General features: G+C 52.7%; 1 protein-coding gene and 1 long non-coding RNA gene across 5 annotated transcripts in view; one reads left to right on the forward strand and one right to left on the reverse strand.

Annotated features, from left to right (window-relative positions):
• The window catches only part of RAB11FIP5 (RAB11 family interacting protein 5), a 76,848-nt gene that overhangs the window by 30,879 nt on the left and 26,246 nt on the right, over window positions 1-19,723 (reverse strand). For all 4 annotated transcript variants that reach the window (XM_019495653.2, XM_019495654.2, XM_014597096.3 and 1 more), the window contains exons 2-3: window positions 9,483-9,937; window positions 7,108-7,837 (exon numbers count right to left, since the gene is read on the reverse strand). In XM_019495653.2, the coding sequence (XP_019351198.1) occupies window positions 7,108-7,837; window positions 9,483-9,937 (1,185 nt within the window). The remainder of the gene's footprint in view (window positions 1-7,107; window positions 7,838-9,482; window positions 9,938-19,723) is intronic.
• Window positions 1,853-3,394, forward strand: LOC109285152 (uncharacterized). The gene is made up of 3 exons (XR_002092812.2): window positions 1,853-1,938; window positions 2,879-2,971; window positions 3,312-3,394. It is a non-coding gene; the product is annotated as an uncharacterized LOC109285152 (long non-coding RNA).

Genomic DNA, 19,723 nt, shown 5'->3' on the forward strand with positions numbered 1-19,723 from the left:
AAAGAAAAACTGCTCTAGTGCTTTTCTGTAGTCAAAAAATGAGCGAAAAAGAAGAAGAGCTGGCATTTTCCAAATCTAAAAAGGTTGAAAACTACTGAGATCAGGTTATCACGGCAGGTATATGGAACCAATTAGCACAAAAATACAGCTCCCTTTAATGATACAATCAGCTAACACAAATGCGGATGGGTTTGCCTCTGGTAGCACCAGCTAAAGCCACCGGACATGCCCTCATGATCCATTTGAAATCAGTCAGTAGCATGGGAGCAAGACGTGGATCCTGGCTCCCAGCCCTATGCTCAGTCCATTGGCCCATGCTTTTCTGTTGGGATTACAATGCCGTAGGGGAGTGAGCAGAGCACGCGGCAGACCACAGACCAGGAGCAGGAAAAACACGGGGTGCGGAGCCAGCCAGGTGATCCCATCTGGCCTGCAGACCCCCTCCGAAAGCCATAAGATAATTATCATCGGTCCCGGTCCTTGGCTGCCCCTCTGAAAACCGGTGCCTCGGTACAGGAGGAGCCAGCACCTGCTGCAGCAGCAGCTCCGGGTCCACCCCACCCCGGCCTGACCCACCCCACCCCCACGGGAGGGGGCAATGGAGACCAGAAGCTTCTGCCTGGAGACTCACTCGGTGGCTATTTCCCAGCCCTCCCTCCCTGCCATAGTAGAAATTCAGGTAAGGGCCCCATAGGGCTGGGGGCCAGGGACTCCCAGTTTGGGGAAAGGGGGCTCAGAGCCGTGTGTTATGGGGACAGGCTGGGCTGGCTGGCACAATGCCGCTACATGAGGCTGGGGACTCAGGTGGGAGTGCAGGGAGCCACACGCTATGGGGCTGGGCCAGCCCTGCACTGCTGCCATGTGGGGCAGAGCATGGGAGCTGCATGCTATGGGGCCAGGCTGAGCTGGCTCTGCATGCTGCAGCCACATGTGGCTCCAGGGACCACCCCCCACCTCTCCCCACATGCCCCCACCACACCCACACCCCCATCCACATAACCTAGGCTCCACCATAGCCACCCCCACATCCCCCCACCCCCTATACACACCCACCCACAAACCCCACCCCAACCATACCCACACCCCCATTCCTTATACACACACCCCCACCCACATACCCCCAACTCCCCATACACAGACCTACCCACACACCCCACCATACCCACACCCCACACTCCCCTATACATACCCCATTCACCATACCCACACCCCCCATAAACCCCAGCCTCCACCATACCTATACCCCACACACACTCCCACCCCTATACACACCCACCCACACCCCACCACACATACACACATACTCCCCAACCACACATGTCCCTACCTCCCAACACAATATATAATAGTGAGTAAGACTTTATCTTGAGCTATTAGGCGATCCCCTCTATATATGCTATACAAACGTATGTAAATCAGGGCAAAAATAACTTTTGAAAAAAATTCAAATAAAAGTAGATGTTTGATTTTTAACATATGATTTAAGTTTTCTTTCCAGTTCTAAGATGGCAATCCTCTCCCTCCTCCCCACTCCCAGAAGGGGTACTTCTGGGGGGAGGGGGTGGGCATGGATTTCCATTCGGAAAGGTCCCAAAATGGCAGCCACTTGTCAAGGGGCAGAGCTACCCTTGCTCCTGACATCATTAAACTCCTTAAGCAGCCCTCCAGCCCACCCCTGCCCTAGACTCTTGAAACCAAAGCCCCATGGGGGTAAGCCTTTTTGCAAACTCCCCATGTGGCCTGAAGAAAGGAAAGGTGAGTAAAGCAAATCCCTCCCAACCCCAGCTCAGCTGCATGCTCATTAATCCTTAACTAAAACCCTTTTCTAATTACAGGCCTTCAACCCATGAAAGGTTAATCCAGGGAACCTGGCAGGGATGGCTACTGAGCCCAGCAGTGCCCTCATCTTCCCTGCTGTTACCTGGAGCAGGGCGCAGGGTGGGTCTTGGTGTCCCTGGCTCTGTGCCTTGTAACTGGGCATGAGGGTTTGAAGTGGTGATTTTGGGGAATCCTGAATGCAGGGGATTGGAGGTCCTGCCCCACTCCTGTGTTCCTATGATGCCATGTAGACAGGACACGTTGACCTGCAGCTAAGTGAGATGGTGCTAGGCAGGGGAATATGATTCCAGTAGTTACTTATTGCAGAGAATGGAGCAAGACCTTCCAGGACCAGACCCAAACCTCCTCGACAGTGGGGTCCAAGAGGGCAAGAAGTAACTACCTGACTCGGTGAAGCAGAGCCCGCGGGACACGACACGGGCTCTTCTCTTCTGCAGACCAAAGGTTACCCGCACTTCAGATCCCGAGTGAAAACTGCAATGGCCATTGCTGTGCGTGTTACCGCTGCACATGATCACCGCTGCTTTCATTCACATCCCAAGCCTTAAAAGCAAGGTGCTTTTTGCCATTAAGACATAGACAGCAGCAGACCATGTGCTGATTCTGTAGCTGTTCAGTGAAACTAATGCAGGTGTAGGCAAAGCTTATCGACTCTACCATAGCCCTGATCTCACCTCTGCGGCATGACCCCTGGGACACGATCCAGTGCGGAGGAGGTGCATAAAGCTCTGGAGAAGATGTAAAGCAAGGGTTTGATTTTAATTAAATAGGAAAGTAGAGGAAACATGCAGTAATTAAGTGGGTTTTTTTGATTCACACCAGAGCTCTAGGTAAGGAACACAAAACTGAAGGCTGCAGGTGGATGTCACCAAAGGGGCAGAGTTAAGGCTGTTTTGGCAGCACAAAGAATCATAGAAAATGAGGGTTGGAAGGGACTTCAGGGGGTCACATCTGCTCCGAGCAGGACCAGCCCCAACTATATCATCACATGTGTTTATGAATCTCTGGTTAAGAGGCTCCCATTAATTTTCTCCTCCAGTTCTGTGCATTGTCAGAAGAACACGGCTGAGAAATGATCTGTGAGGAGATGTGATGGAGCATGTTCAAAGCTGCTCATTCGTTCTGATGCCAGGTGAGTGGCATCCGAAGCCACGGGTGAAAGGGAATTGCTAAAGGTCAATACACTGCAGCTCTCCGGACATCTGCAAATCACCTACTTCCAGGTTTGCGAGACAGAAACGTGCAGGGAGACGCAATGCCATTTAAATCTCTGGCCGTGGTTCTCCAGGGCTCATCTAATCTCCCTTTAGTAGTCCACACAGCACGCAAGAGGGGTGTCAGGACTACCTATAAGTAATCCTGTCCACTTCAGTACAAGACCCCCCTTCTCCAAAGCTGGCCCAGCCGCTGGCCACCTCGACCTACACAAGGGAGGTTCAACCTTGACTATATCTGTTTTAATTTCCCCCCAGCATTTTGCCAGTCTGCCCAGCAGAGTTGAGATCAGTGCCTGCCACCATATCACCGCAAATCTGTGCTCGCTGACCTCCTTTTTTCTTGGTTAAGCTTGAAAGTAAAACTAACGTAGAAGGTCATCGACTGTGGGCGTTACATGGGAGAAGAGCAAGATGCTCAGCTCTAATGGACCTCCTGGTTTGAAACTGGGACTGCTACAAACCAAGTCTCTCGAGGTTTCCACTAGATATGCAGATCTGAGTGTGTTGCACCCATGCCTCAGCGCTCAGCCTGCCCTACCTCAACGCGTGAGCAACTACACTGCGATCCCCCTTACAGTAATCTCACCAAGATGCCAGGCAGCATATCCAGTGATCCTTTGAGCTGCCATAAGACGAGCCACTTTATGATGCCTCCCCACTGAACTATAGGAGAATGTATCTGCCTTCCTAGGCACGCAGAGCAGCATTTTGGGAAGGCCTGGGAGGACTATCCACACATGTGGTTTAGTGGATCCTCACAGCCCCATGGGTGGGTTACCAAGCTAAGCGAGAGCAGACCAGGCTCTACCTCTTATCAAGCTTGCTAGCCTAGGCTGAAGGCACTGCTAAACCCAGGCAAGCGGATTTGGGTGGGGAAAGGGTTGGCAAACCCTGATTACGAGCCCAGGGTAACTGCAGTGCAGACACAGCCTGACTATTCAAGGCCATGTTTCCTCTTGGGTAAGAACATCGGTTGGATGAAAAGCTGCCCCTTTATCCAGCAACCCCAAAGGACAGACTCCTGTGGGAGGTGGATGAGGCCCTTTCTGACCAGAGCACATACTTCTTTTCCCAAATAAAGGAGCGTAGCTGTGATTATTTGCCCCGTCGACCCGCACTGCTCAGGGAGATACCATGCCCACTTTACCTGGACTCAGGCACCACAGGCTTTTCCTGCTTACCTCTACCCATGAAAGCTCAGGTATACATAGGCAGGCAAGGTTGTTTGAGTAGAGGTGATATCTTTTATTAGTTGGAAAAAAGTGCACCCAAAAGTTTGCTAAGAACTTTTTTCCAACGACTCAGTCGGTCTAATAAAAGATATCACCTCTAGCCAAAGAACCTGGCATGCCTGTGTCCTTAGACCGACACGCCAACAGCCAAAAACCCAGCAGGTATACACAGGATTTGTATTTATGGTGACTTATCCTGGGGAACACTCAGGCAGTGGCTTTGTTAGGATAAAACTAGAAACCCCACTGCATGGAAAATTAAAGTTCAAATGCACCGGCCTTCCTGACCTGTGGCTTAGAAACAGATCCCGAATACCCAGCCCAGCCTGCTGCCCTGCACTCGTCTATGGCCCCCATATGAGCAGGGCTTACGTGAGAACCAGAGGCGCCAACAAAGGATTTCATTTCAAGTCTCACTCTGCATCCAAAGGCCTGGATCCTGACCTGGATCCACAGCAGCTGTTGCAGCTAATCACACCCCCGGCTCCGGCAGCCCAAGCAACGAGTGAGTGGAAGGAAGTCCCCCTCCGCCTCCTACAGAGAGGGACCTCCGGCATGCTTCATCCAAAAATAAAGTCCTCAAGTTCTCTGGGGCCCTGGCGTTTCATTGCCCTTGTCTGGGATGTCAGTGGTTCTTGCGGCACAACCTGACCGGCTTTCTTCTCGAAGGGGAGACCCCCAGGAAACCTCCAGGCCATGCAGCGGAGCTCATGATGGAGGAGCTGGTTTTTTACCAGTCCGCGTGTCTGGCAGGTGGGGCGCTCCCGAGCAGACGTAACCGCTCCAGGCCACTTGTGGATGGTGAAAAGCAACAGGGAGGCATCGGCAGACAGTAGCTCGGGGGGATGCAACTCACTGCGCCCCATGGGATGCACGAGCCACCTCTGGTGGCAAGCCGGTAGCTTGCCAGCACAGCTGCCAGATGTGCTCACAGCCCCGTTTATCCTGCTGTCGATTTTAGTTGCCAAAGGCAAATGAAGGCCCTGCATTTGGTGGCAGGCAGGGGAGTGAGCTTCACCCCCTGGGCTCCAACAGCCACACGGACGAGCGCTGCAGGCCGTAACTTAACCATTTAGTCCAGGGGCCACCGCTTGGCCAGCCCTGTTCTTGCAGACGCTATGCAACGGGGGCAAGGAAGGGAGTTCAGTGATAACCCCCTCTATCCTGTTCATTCAATGCAGCAGCTGACCCACCTGTTGCCCTCGTGGCTCCACGTCACCGCTCCCATGAGTAAGAAATGTTCACACCCCTGTATTTTATGATGCACTGAAAACATTTCCTTAGCTACAGGCCATGGGTTTGTTGAAGCGACTGTGCCAGGGCCAGAGGCAGGGCCGGGCTGTTATGGCACCTTGCTCCACCTGTGCCAAAGCATGCCTACAGTCAACCCAGCTCTTGGTCCCTGATCCCTCAGGCTAGGGTCCAAAGCAACCAGCCCTCCCTCCTGGGATGGCTCAATGGGCTGTTCTGTGAACCTGGCAGACATCAAGCCTGCATTGAGTTTGCAAAGTGCCTTACAGCTACGGGTCCAAGGCATGCTATGAATTATCCCGCAGCCTCCCCAGGTACCACCCTCATCCCTTTTCAGGTCTGCTGCTCTGCTTCCTGCTCCCTGCCCTATCTGCCACTATGCTTCCAGGTGCGCCACCCCTGCCTTCCGGTGCCATAGCTGGACCGTACCTTACAAAGTGACTTCCAGTGCCATAGCTGATACCGATAAGGAATTTATTTAAGAGAAATGAGGTTTGTTAAACCCCTCAGGAAGTCCCCGTAAGAAGTCTGCTGAGATTTAACCAAATCTGCTTTCAAAACAGATGCAGTTAAAACCAATCCAGTGTCTAATCTCTGACAGAAGCCATAACTCTCTCCTCCTGCACAGGTCTCCCCAAGCTCTCAGTCATTTTTACTGCTGCCCTCGGACCTTTTTTTCTCTCTGATCAGTCTATTTTTCTAAAGATGCATTGATCAGAAAGGAACGTGCTCCTGGGTGAGGCTCTGCACGCAGGAAAGAGAGGTTCCCTGGAATGGATTAGGAATGGCTGAGTGAGGACAAGTGAACAAGAAGCTCCCAAAAGACTGAGCAAGGGTAAGGTCACAATGAACAGACACATTTGGCTAACCGCAGCACACTCAAAGCACCAACCAAATGCATTAGGAGACCCCGGCGTCCACACCTGCCAGCCGAATGGAGCAGAAGAGACATGCAGATGTGGGCAGGGATCATTTAAAAAGTGTGAGGAAGTGGGGAACAGGATTTGCACACCCACAACACAATCAGAGGCTCAACCATGACACTGTGCCACGTGCTTGGCTAGGAGCGTAGCAGGTTTGAAGGGAGGGATCGTCACAAACGAGTTAGAGCAATTAGACATTCACAACTGGGAGGGGGCAGGGAGGGAGGCTGGGGTGAGACACTTCAGAAATATCGATGCGCTCCAAAATCCCATACCCAGGGGCAGCAAAGCACCTCCCTGCATACTTTTCACAATCGCTACCGAGTTATACCTCTACACCCCAGTGACAACAGCAAGTGTCATTAAAGAGTCGGGACACACAATCCCAGAAGGGGGAACAGACTTACCAGACCCACGTAAGTTGGTTTGTGGCACAAGCAAGACCAGACCCACAGACTGGGCTCCCCGTCCTGGGCTTTAGCCACAGGACTGCTGTTCCCCCTTCGCCCCTACCCCACACTTCATCTGAGCCAAGACTGGAAGTATGTCTAAGTTGGGGACACAGCTTGTTCGCAGATCTACTGCGGTCCCTGGAGTGGGACTATAAGGGCAGCTTGTGCGGTCCACACTCCCAGTGCTACTGACCTGGGTTTCTGAGAAGGCTCTTTGGTGTCCTTCGAGCTAAACCAGCTGGACTTGCTCTTCTCTTCTCCAGCCATCACCTGAGACGCCTGGGTGGTTCCCTGCTTCTCCCCCAAGCTCTTCTCCCCTGTATCCGCCTTGCCTCTGTGGTGGAAGAGGCCACCTTTTGCCTTCTTGTCTTCCTTCCTGCCTTCCTCAAGAGGTTTGTCTTTTGCAGGCTCTGCAGAGAAGACCATCGGTGTGGCGATCTGCACAGGCTTGCTCTCTACGCGCCCACCTTCTTCCATCCGGGCTCGGCCGAGGTGGTTGCTGAGGGTGACGGCTTTGGTTGAGACCTTGAGCTCCTCTTGCAATACCAAGCTAGGAGGAGAGGGAATGAATCTAGGCTCTTCCTTCGGCTGCGTCTTCTCGAAGCTGCTGCCTCTCCACGATGGCTCTTGGGAGTCAGGAGGGAAGGGGATGGGGCTGAAGCCCTCCTCGGGCCTTTTGGCAACATTTTGTAGAGGCACGGACAGAGGCAAGGAGCTTCGCTGGGCAGACATGGGGCTCTTTGGTGTGGGTTCGTCACTGTAAACGTGGCTTCCATTGATGCAAAGAGAGGACCTGGAGACCGGCTCGTTCTTTGGCTTCAGGCTTTGGATGGATTTCGACTCGGGTACCGTGCTGACCTGGGAGACTTCATCGCTGAACGCTCGCTTGTGGGTCAGTTTTGGAGATGGCAGATAGTCTTTCACTGGAAGAGAAAAAGGGGCACACATGAGACTATTTGCCTGGAAGAACCAGGGTCAAAAAGCAACATCACCAGGCCAGGCAGGAACTTTTCCCCCCCTACGGACACCGTGTTGCCTGACGGAGGGTTTTTGCATTTTCCTCTGAAGAACTGGATGCTGGACACAGCTAGACAAAGCTTTGACTAAGGTACAGGGTTGTTCTCCTACCAGCGTCAGATGCCTGGCTGGGCTGGCTCTGTGTGTGTGTGCACAGAGGTATCGTCCTCTTCCTAGGATCCTCTGAGCTTGCATTAACCGAGCAGCTTCGCTGTCTGCTGTTGCAGTGGGAGATCACTGGCACTGCCTTCATCTCCCGCTTTTTACCTGCTACATGGGTTTCTTTTCGGCGGCTCTAACGTACAAGGGGCCGGAGGGCATCATTTTTAGGACTTGTTGGAGAAATGGTTGCCTACGAATGCTAGAGACTGTGCTCAAAGGCTAAGGAGCCTCTTTCTAGTCCTGTCTTCTCCGGATCGTAATGAAGTCACCATAAGCTGTGCATGATCCTGCTTTAGGCAGGGGGCTGGACTGGATGACCTCTGGAGGTCCCGATCTCTCTATGATTTCTATGACAATGACGGCAATTGGGGCATGAGCACATTGCCAAACAAGTGACATCATTTCCTCAACTGGGCAGATTGTATAAGAGGATAAAACCCCAGTAAGAGAGGCGAGAAACTCTCCAAAAGGATCATAAGTGGATCTGTGCTAAGGTGTGGGTTATATGTATTAGGGAGGAAATGTTCCTCTAGGACCCACACAATACATTACACCGCTGCGGTGCGGAGAATGGTGATGGTTTTTAGGAGGCTGCCACACAGGATGGGGAAATGTGACGGCACTTTTCCGTGCATTTGTTCCTATTTCCAGGTCATGCAGCAGCTGAATACACCCAGCAGGTTTCTATCATTAGAAAATCCAGAAAGGAGAATGGCATGGCGTGAAATGGGGCACATCAGAGCGATCTCCCCGTTCAATGGGGATTCACAGATCTCCCCGCTGAGGGGCATACGCCGCACGCGGGGATCAAAGCTGCTGTCACACTCATCCTTATCCCAGGTAAAAACAATAAAACGATGCAGGAACCCCATGCCAGAAGAGTCACCGCTGTTCAGCCATGGGGCTTTGTGCATCTGGGTACTGACCTAGCACGGGAATATCCAAATTGCCAGTGCCCAGCCAACTTAACCATTTGTGGCTAACTCGATCGTTCGGCTGTAGGCCATCACGGGAAGCTAACACACCGCAACAGCCATTGCTTTGCTCATGCCCCCTCCCATGGGCCAAGAGCACCCCGAAACAGAGGGGACAGCCTGAGAGCTCAGCACCTGCAGGCTCCATGGTACGGGCCTGCTCTGTTCAAGGCCGGGAAGTAATCACAGGCTTGAGATCTGCTTTAAATGGGCAGCATGGATTTCCCTGCTCCTGGGGTACCTCCATGCCCAGCCTAGCACCCATCCTTCGTGCCTGCATGCCCCTCGGGGGAAAAGGCGTGATGCAGGACACGCTCTCTGTAGCAAGCTGTTTAGCTAATAGGTCCTAATGCCCCTCCCCCCCCCCTTTTTTTTAAATTTTAATAAAAGTGACCAAAAAGCTGTATCCTCTTACCAGAGCACTCTGTGGACAGACTGCTGTGCCTGCTGGGGGATTTGGTTACCTCGGGAGCATTAATGCTTATGCCGAAGTTGTTTGCCAAGCTGCTGCTAGCAGAGGAGATGGTGCTGTCGGAGCCCAGGGAGGTGTTGGACTGAGTGAGGGACGATTTGCGGAGCTTGTTCTTCAAGAAAAACCCCTTGGTTTTGGATTTCTTGCCCCCGAGGTCATAGTCCTCCACGTTGAGGGCTCCCATGCTGCTGGGGATGATGGCGGAGGCAGACTCCAGGTCGTATTTCTTCTTCCCCTTCATCTTGTCCTTCAGCTTGCCGAAGGGTGACCGCGGCTTGTCCTTCATGGACAGGTCGAACATGCTGGCCGTCATGTTGTTACGGGTGAACTGGATCGTGACCTGGATCTCTCCTCGCTCCTTCTCCTTCTTCCCGGCCTTGGAGTGCAGCTTGTACCACCTGGAGTTTGAGAGGAGAGAAAAAAGTTTGTTATTTCCGAGAACCACGACTGAGTGAGCAAGTGCTAAGACCCAGGCTCGTCCACACGGCCAAGGACTATAGGAGCACGGACAGATCCAGTACGGGGCACCCCCTTTGGTCCCTGATCCACCCAAAATGTAAAACCAAGCGCCTGGGGGAGAAGCGGCATTTCTATTCAGGCAGTGCAGAGACAGGCAGTTAACTTTGTGGCTTATTAGCATCTCCCTGTTTCCTGCTAATCTCTCCCCACTCCACAAGTGCTAACAACCCGCTCTCCTTTATAATGGTCTTCATAGTCCACTATTCAAACTATCCTTCCTTCGGCGACTCTGCTGCAATAGCCCTTCCTGGGACCGTCTGTCTTCTATTTCACAGCCCCACATATGGTTTTTAGCTTGACCTAAAAACCTTAACCCAGGTGGGGTAATATTAACCCAGATGTAAAAATGATGGTCAGTGAAGCATTGTCAAGACACTCAAGAAGGCTAGAGTCTGTTTTATAAATACGACTAAGAGTATTTCCTGTCCAAGTGCAGGGGCGCTGGACCCGAAGATCTTGTAAGGTCCCTTCCAGCTCCTGACATCAATGCACATTTAACTATAATGACTACCGGACAAATGAGACAATATCTTTCAACTATTTTTTGCCCAGTTTGTTGTTTTTTTTAAATTTATACATACTCTAGCAAATGAGTGCACTATAGTTTTATATACATTTATATACATATATATTAATATATTATATTTATATAACATATCAATATATAGCATAATGGTTTATTACGTAATATACTAATGCATAATGTGTGCATGAATATAATATATGCATAATTTATGCATAATATAGGAATTATGGGGCAGGGGGCTGGACTCGATTCATATATATATCTCAATATATAATATAACATATGCATTATGGGGCAGGAGGCTGGCCTCGATTAATATATTAAGATATATAATATAATATATGCATTATGAGGCAGAGGGCTGGATTCAATTTATATATATCAAGATATATAATATAATATATGCATTATGGGGCGGGGGCAGGACTCGATTAATATATATATCAAAATATATAATATAATATATGCATTATGGGGCAGGGGGCTGGATTCAATTAATATATATATATATATCAAGATATATAATATAATATATGCATTATGGGGCAGGGGCAGGACTCGATTAATATATATATGTCAAAATATATAATATAATATATGCATTATGGGGCAGGGGGCTGGATTCAATTAATATATATATCAAGATATATAATATAATATATGCATTATGGGGCAGGGGGCTAGACTCGATTAATGCATATATATTAATATATATAATATATGCATAATATATGCATTATGGGGCAGGGGGCTGGAGTCAATGATTTTCCAAGGTCCCTTCCAGCCCTAACGTCTATTAAATGTCTATGAAAAATCTATATATTAATGCATCTATGTAGTATTTTCATACATATATATTATATATTTATAACATAAATAGTTATATTTGTTTTTGCACCAGTCTTAAACTGAATAAGCATAGTGCTAGGCTTGCACTTCTGTGGCACCACCAGTCCAACCGTCTTGGGTTTGGACAAGCAAATCGTCCCTCTCAGCCCCTGGCCAGGGAGACAACTTTTATCCACCCCCATTCCCTGTATGGACAAAGACCCGAAGAGGAAGACACTACCCCAAAGTCCTATAGCAACTTGTTGGCTGACCCGGTCTCCTACGCTTTGAGAACAAGGCGCCATCCCTAGTCGCTGGAGAGGAGGAAACCCTTGCTTCCTCACAAGAGATGTCCCACCCCACATCCATATCACGGCTTCTCCTTGCACCAGGATGCTGTGCGCAACCAGCTTACAGTACCTTTGTTTCCACCCTTGCTCACGAACCTGCCTTAGATAGTCCCATTCCCCCACCCCGTGCCTTCACCTCCTCCAGTCCCAGCCACCGCTGCCCTGATTTCTTTTGCTGATCAGGATGGGAAACGAAAAAAGAGAAGTCCAATTTCTAGAGCTTGATTTGATTACAAAGCTCTTGGGATTCTCTCCTGCCTAGCTGCTAAGCAAGGCAGCGTGTTAATGGGTTGCTAATTGGCTATACATTGAATAGTCCAGATGTTCTAGGGAAACCCAGATGTTGCTCATTAAGGGCAGAGGTTCCTCGTTCCAGGGAGACGCTCTGGGAAACCCAGCCCCAGACGCACAGGACCACAGGGCTGGAAGCCATCTCACCTGAGCAGAAGAGAAGACCCTCCGGCCAGGAGCCGGCCCCTGCGGGCAGGGGGCAACTCGGATTTGAAAGAGCTTCGATTCGAAAGAGCAGCAGACAAGAGCCACCAGATGCAGGCGAAACAAGGACCGACAGTGGCTGAGCGTGGACAGGGGGCTCCCGATGGCATGGGAAACACCACGCGTGTCTGAGGCATCCCACAGACATTCGGTCCAATTTACACATAGCAAGAAACCTGTTGCAGACCCCTCTGCCTCGTAAAACCCACCTTGTAGTAACCGCCTGGGGAGATTCAGAGCCGTGCGTGCTGACACCATTTCCCAACCGGCCCCGAACTGCATTTGAAGGGTTATTTCCTGGGTTTTAGCTCTCAACCCACCTCCGGGTCCGTTCGGTAACGAAGCAACAGGAGCTGTGAGAGAGCCTCCGGCCGGGCACATCTTAAACAAGGGCTGGGCAAGATGTGGTTTTAAAATCACACTTTGTGCATCTGATTGACTATCTAAGACTCACAAAGGATCCTTCCTGATTAGGGCTTCGTTACTCTAATGGGGAAAATATAACACGACTTCTAGTTATATAATACATTAATTGCAAAGGGGGGGAAAAAAAAAAATCAGCATCCCTGAACAGACCAGCAAAAGCTCATCGGAGAAAATGAAGGGCTTGGAAACCCCGAAGTAAGGCTTCATTTGAAGAGGCTTAATACTGCCTCTGCCACCCCAGTACAAAGTCCCTTGGGGACTGACCCCAACCCCTCGTTTTTCCAGCTCACGAGGCCGGCTCGGCACGGCCTGCTTGGGGAGGGACCGGTGCCCAGCCCAGCGGCACAGCACGCGGCTCTGCAGGGCTGCATCCCTCCCTGGGAGGAGGGAGAGGAATGCCTGGCCCTGATCCCAAGACGGCCTGAGCCCTGCCAAATCCCACTGAGCTCAATGGCAGCAGGCCCCGCGTGCCCTCGGCCCAGCCACGCCAAACAAGGCATCCTACAGCAGGGGCCTTGCTCTTGGCAGCCGGCTCCTGGGAGAGCTCCAAGCACAACGGCTCTGCAGGGACGCACCTTGCTGACACCCTTGCTGCTCCAAGCCAGGCTCCCACCAAAGAGCATGCACGGCCCACGCCAGAAATGCAGCATGCTGCTCTCAAGGTCCGTGTTTGGAGATCCGTGGTACAAGGCCACCCCGAAGCTGCCTCCAGCTCTGGCGTGCATGGGAAACGGGCAGAGCCGTGTGCTCTGGGGATTCAAGGCCTGAGATGTCTCCGCAGCAGCTCGCATCCAGGCCGTGGCACGGACCACGTTCAGGCACACACGGGAGTCAGGTGGGGGACATGGAGCAAGTAACACCGCCTGGAGAAGGGCCCGGGATCCTCACCTCCAGCTCGAGGATGCCCCTACTCCCGATCAGGCTCCCTCTCCGTGTACCACCAGCGTGATGGAGACGGGGAGGACGTGACGCAGACCTAGCCAGCTGGGCAAAAGCGGACAGGTCTCCCCAGAGCCTAATTTCCCCCTCACTCCTCATCAGCTTTGCAGCCAGCTACGCCTTTCCCCGCAGCTCTGCCTGCTCTGTGGCTTCATGTGCAGGTAAGAGCTAAACAGGAAAACGAACAAGCCAGCAGGGCCAGACAGCACTGGCAGGGCCCGCGACACAGGTCCTGCCAGGCACCGTGCGACAGTCCCGGCAGCATGGGAGGGAAGAGAACGGCTCCAAACCCCCAACTTTGCCAATTTGAAGGGAGGTTGCTGGCAACAGCATGTGCAGTAGGCACTGAGCAGCACCTGCCAGTGAATGCAAAGCTTCCCAGGGTCTCCCAGGGCTGGATGAGGATGTGAGGAACAGAGAATGCAATCTCTGCCCTGCGCCTGGTGCTACCATCTGCACCCAGGCAGCTAAAGCACTTCTTTTTAAGGCGTGTGCACCTGCACCGCTTGCCCAGGGGGTGAGCTCTTCCATGGCATTCGTATTTCTCCGCTGCATTAGCAGCACGGGTGACATGGGATCAGGCCTCATAGGCTCTGAATAGGGCAATTCTGGATGGAACTAGTGCTAACTAAGCAGCCTGCAATCTTCCCTCTGCATTGGCCAGTGCCTGCGGCGTTTCAGCAGGGTACTGCCCAGCCAGCCCCTGCCTTTCAGGAGAGAGAAGTGCACTGAGATCACCCAAGTGATGGTGATGAGTGTTGCTCCCTGGTCAGTCTCCCAGCCCTGCTGATGCCTCCACGCTCCATCCCTCTCACGGTTTGGCAGGGGGGGGGGTGGCAGCATTCGCCTCTTCTTGCCACGTTGGCACATTCTGCCCAAGCAACAGCTGCATTTCAGCGGTGCTGCAACTCCCCTCTGCCCCTCAGAGGGACGGTGGGTGTGAGGTAGGCAGAGATCCCAACCCCAGGCCTACTTCTTAAGGAGTTGGAATATGTGAACGTGCAGAATTTAAACTTCTCTTTGCAGAGAAAGTCGAACAGAGCTGCATTGCAATTTCAATGAGCCAGAGAGCCAAGCTGACAAGCTCAAAGTACAAGCGCTGCATTCCAGCAACCAGGGACGCTGCTGAGGAGGAGGAGACGGCAGAGGATGCACGGTTGGGTTGGCACCACAAAGCAAGAAGTCCCTGCCTCTCGGCTTGTCTAGGGGGAAAATGCACGGTGCCCGACACTAGCCTCCCTCCGGGCCAGCGTACTGGATTTGCCAGGCACCTCGGTGGACAATGCACTGTAGCTTCAGGATGTTTCTTCTAAGGCTCCTCTCCCAATCCAAAAATGCTCTGCTTTGCCTGAGTGGGTAGGTCAGCAGGTTCGAGCTCAGTTATGCTGAATGTACAATTAAGCAAGTCCGCAGAGAGAAGTCACGAGGGCCAGCGTGCTGAGAAGTCATGCCCCGTTCACAGCCCTCCACCTGCTTACAATGCACTTTCCCATACGGGCACCGGCAGTCCGGATGTGCCAGTGCTTTCCCCGATGCTGGCAGCACTGCCCAGGCTGCATCTGTCTGAGAAGGGTATCTCACAAAAGGCCCCAGACTGCATACGGAGGGGGTCACGCATACAACGGTGTTACTCCCTAGCAAGTCAAGGATGTCATATTTCTGGGGGCAGTGACCTCTGACCCATTGGCAGCCCCCTTATAATCCTGTCACTTGGGGATCCAGTCTCTAACCATCCCCTTCCTAGGGCAGGAGCCCCCCCAACCAAACACCTGGGAGGGAGGGGAAAGGAGGGCTGCAGCCCCTTCTTACAATGCTTTGCAATTATCCCAGCGGGTCAAGCACCTGCAATTCTGCTCCCTCGCAAGGGCAGTGCCCCGACCAGCTCTCCTAAGGCATGGTGTTACTGATTTAAAATAGCTGTCGAAGACATGGTCCATGAGCCCATGGAGCCCTAACATCCATCCTGCAGAGCTGCCCGTGGGTCTCTGGTTAGACCAGGGGTGGGCAAAATACGGCCCATGGGCCGGATCAGGGATCCTCACCAGTCCATGGCAGGTCTCTTGGCCTTGCGTGGCCGCACGGTGCAGCCGGTCCCACTGCCCCCAGACATGCAGCGGGACTGGGGCCTGCAACAGTTCACCAAAACTCCCTAAGTGGCCCTCCAGCTGAACTAATTGCCTACCCCTGGGTTAGACACGTGGCGTGCCCCAAACCAGTCCACGTGCCACAAGCAGTGCACGCAGGTCACAACACCTCACGCAGTGCTTGCACCAAACCAGCCCTTCACACTGGATCCATCGCAAGGAGCCTGCCTGGCCCAAAGACCAGCCCCCAGAGCAAGGAAGTCTGCACAACCTGACCAAGGACCACGACTGCAGACTCCACGGCAAGCCCACCCGCCCGGCTAGGAACGCAGACACTTGGACGCATCCGACTCCTGCTGAGCCCAGGTTTCCCAAACTTTTGATACCTCCCACACACTTTTTTCTGGACTATAACTGGCAGCACACAGCACTCCCCAGTCTGGATCTGGTCGACGGGCCCAATCCTGCATGCGGTACTAGCCCAGCTGGGGCTGGATTCCTCCATGCAAGGCCAGCACAGCTGGGGCCCCATCCAGCTGCGTAGGGATGGTGTAGCTGAAGCCTGATGCCTCCACATTGGGCTGGATGGGGCTCTGGCTGCGCCAGCCCTGTTTTGAAACCAGGCCTCGTGGCAGAAATGCACAATCTGGTGTGGCAGGAAAGGTGTCACAGGTCCAGCATGGATGCTCGAAGCTTTTTAATGCTCTTTAAATCACCAACCACAGAGGATTCAGCGCAATCCCTGCCTCAAGGTGCTGCTGTGTTTGCCCATAGGAGATGTGAGCATTCAGTCCATATAGGACAGGGCTAAAAGCAGAGCCAGGAGGCTGCCTGGGGTGTCCCACCCACGTCCTGGGCAAGCTTACCAGCAAGGAGCAGAGGTCAGTCGGTGGCAACGTGCTGGTCTGGAGACGCTGCAGAGCCAGCTCGCCCATCCCCAGCCTGGCTCATAGGACAGACCCCGGCCACGGGTAAATCCGTCCCGGCTCCAAACCTTCTTCCCCTGGCTGCGCTCGGAGCCCGAAAGGACGTCAACAGGAAAGCCAGCGTGCGGTTTGTGTGTCTAAGGCTCCCCAAAGTCCAGGGCAGGTCAAAAGCCACATGTGGTTGTGTTTGAGCTTGTCAATAGTTCACAGACCCACCGGGCTCACAAACAGATTGCAGCTTAGCAGGTCAGGGAGGTCATTTTTGCAGTTCTGCTGACCTCCCTGGGCCTTGCTGCCTTCCTCCCCCCAAATATCTGCTGGCTTCATGTGCAAGAGCAATCACCAAACCTGTCAGCAATTAAACGTCAGCCAAGAAATGCATCGGAGCCACAAAAGAACGACTCCGATGTGATGGTCAGAAGAGCGGTGTTGCCCAAGGATGGCGGGGGGGATGCTAGGAAGCGCTCTGGCGCTCTGAGGATGCTTCAGCACTCCCACAAGCTGCCACGGAGGCCGTGGGATCCCGTCACAATCAAAGGCTTGCACTGCGGTCTGGGGGTGCTTTTCCGACAGCAGATGGTCCTTTTAAATAGAGGGAGAGGAGGAGGGCAGGATTAACTAGGACCTTTTCTGAGTAAATAGCCTAACCCCACGGGAGGTTTTATTTTGGTGAACAATCGCTGCTCGCACATTCCAAGGTAATATTAGTCGTTTAAGGCCTCCTGCAAGCCAGTACGTCTACGGACCCCGGGAAAAACATAGGAGCAATTCCCGCGCACCTTCCAGGATGGCTACTGCTGTCTCTGGGGCGTTCGCAATGCTGTTCCTCGCTCTGGCGGAAAGAAAAGTCAGGTTGGAAAGACCCCAGCTTACACGCTTCGCTGTCCGCTGATCCCTTCCAAACGAGCAGGACTGGGGGGTAACAGGAATGAAGCGCAGCTGGAGCCCACCGCTTCCCAGCTGCTACGGGAGGCGAGCATGAAGTCCGTTTTGCTTCTAAGCTGAGCCCAGTTTCCAACTCTATGACCTCAGGAAAGTCAGCTTTCCGACTGAAGTTTGCTTGTGAACCAGCTCAACAAGGGTTGTGTCAGGGGCAAACACGGCCTAGAATAAAGTCCCTAAGGAAACAGCCCCGAACCAGCCCTGGGAGATGCATCAGGTGCATCGTTCTCCAGCACGGACGGCATCGGCTTTAGGAGTCTCGTTCACCTGATACAAGTCAGGAGGAGCTGGAGAGCAGCAGCCATGTGTGTTGGTGCCAGGCAGCCCACAGCAGCAGGAAACAGAGCAAGAGATTGCAAAAGTACTATCAGTAGGAAAGAGCTAAGGGAGTTTTCCAAAGAGGACGACACCCTTTCCGGCAGGGTAGGAACAAATGAAGCTCCTGCAGCCTTCCCACGGCCCAAATGGGTGCCCGCCCCAGGGGAAAGGGAACAGCACCATGGCAATGGCAAAAACATGGACTGAGTTAACCCAGCGGCGGCAGGAGTCTGCCTGGGATGCTCTTTTCCTAGCTCTGCCACTGAGTAACTGTGTGACCTTTGGGAAGTTACTTCACCTCCGCCACCCGGAGACGGGCAGAGCAGTACCCTGGGTTTCACGCAGGATGCCCTGCCTGGAGCCAGGGACGGCACTAGTTGCCTCCCGAGGGCCCTCCCCGCCCTGCGTGTCTACCACTGGAGTCAAGCGCTACGATACTCAAGTTCACGGGTAGCCTGGAGGTTTGGTCTCATCAGGATCTTCCAACAGAGGCATCGGCACAGGGACCCATACCAGGCCGTGGCTCCCGGGTGGACAACACTTCACACGTGTGCTAGCTTTGCTCCACAGCTCCCCCAGCACCTCTGGGAGATGCTCGTGTGCACGCTGCCTCCTGCCAGGTCCCCAGGAGCGCCTGGTCTCCAGCCCCTCCATGCTTCGTGATGCAGGATCACTTCATGAATCGGTGCAGGATGGCGCCTGTTTGTTCTTCACCCCCTCGGCTCCCTCCAATACAATGCCCATCCCCAATGGATGCAAGCTCCCCAATGGCACCCCGTGCTCTCCATGTGCTCTACAGCCTAAAAAATGTCTCTGGACACCACATTTGAGCAGCATCTCACCTAGCACATGTGAGCTAGTAAAAAACAGGGGTGAGGAAAAGCATAGAGAAAGAGAATGAGAAAGATCGGCCCTCTGCAGAGCCCCTGGGCAGAAACAGGCGGCGGGCGCCAAGAAGCCGTTAGGAAAACAGCAGCAGGTGAGTCAGGCCAAATCTTTCCGTGGACAGCAGGATGGAAACATGGTTTGGAGGAAACAGCGGCCAAAGAAAATAGGATTTTATGAGCGTGTTGCTCAGTTTGCAACAGGAGCTGGAAAGAGCTCAGCCTCATGGAAAGGATGTGGCAAACTGCGAGAGGAAGGCAATCAGCTTGCGGTCCGATTCGCTGCGCAAGGGGACGTGCAAGTCAGTCTTTTTTTAAGTGCAAACATCTCCATGTAATAGAGAGACAGGGTATGCCGATCTGGAAGGAGAGCGCTGCGCTCTAATACCGCGGTTCTCAACCAGTTCACACTCAAAACACCCCTCGCTAGGCTCCTGGCACTCTTGGACTACGCACAAAAAAAGTGCAATTCTTCTGCTGTAAAGACCTGAGAAAGTCCGTCGCAGGGCAGAGTGTTTGGACATGCTGGATTCCTATTTGAAATCCCTGGGTTTATCTCGTCGGCGTTTGCACACCTCACAGTGCTAACATTGGGATCGAGAAGGATATAATGGCACCCTGGTTGAGAATCACTGGTCTTAGGAGAGAAAAAGACACGACTGCCTCTTAATCTACTGCCTTGATAACCAGATAGCAACAGCGGTCTTCGGCTGCGTTAAGTTAATGCAGGGTTTTTTTGTAATTCCAGCGGTTTTAGACGCCAGGTGCAGGTTTTAGCCAACAGAAAATTTCCTCCTAGCACCAAAGAGTTCTCTGGCCACCGCAAAAGCAGGGGCATGTTGCTAATATAATACGTGCAGGTCATTCTAAGAACTATTTCCAGCAATACGAGATAAGAAAGCAAGCCGGCAGTTTCAGAAGCCAAGGCTGGCTTACAACATAACACG

Source organism: Alligator mississippiensis, chromosome 2, assembly GCF_030867095.1.
Source record: "Alligator mississippiensis isolate rAllMis1 chromosome 2, rAllMis1, whole genome shotgun sequence".
Lineage (NCBI taxonomy): Eukaryota > Metazoa > Chordata > Crocodylia > Alligatoridae > Alligator > Alligator mississippiensis.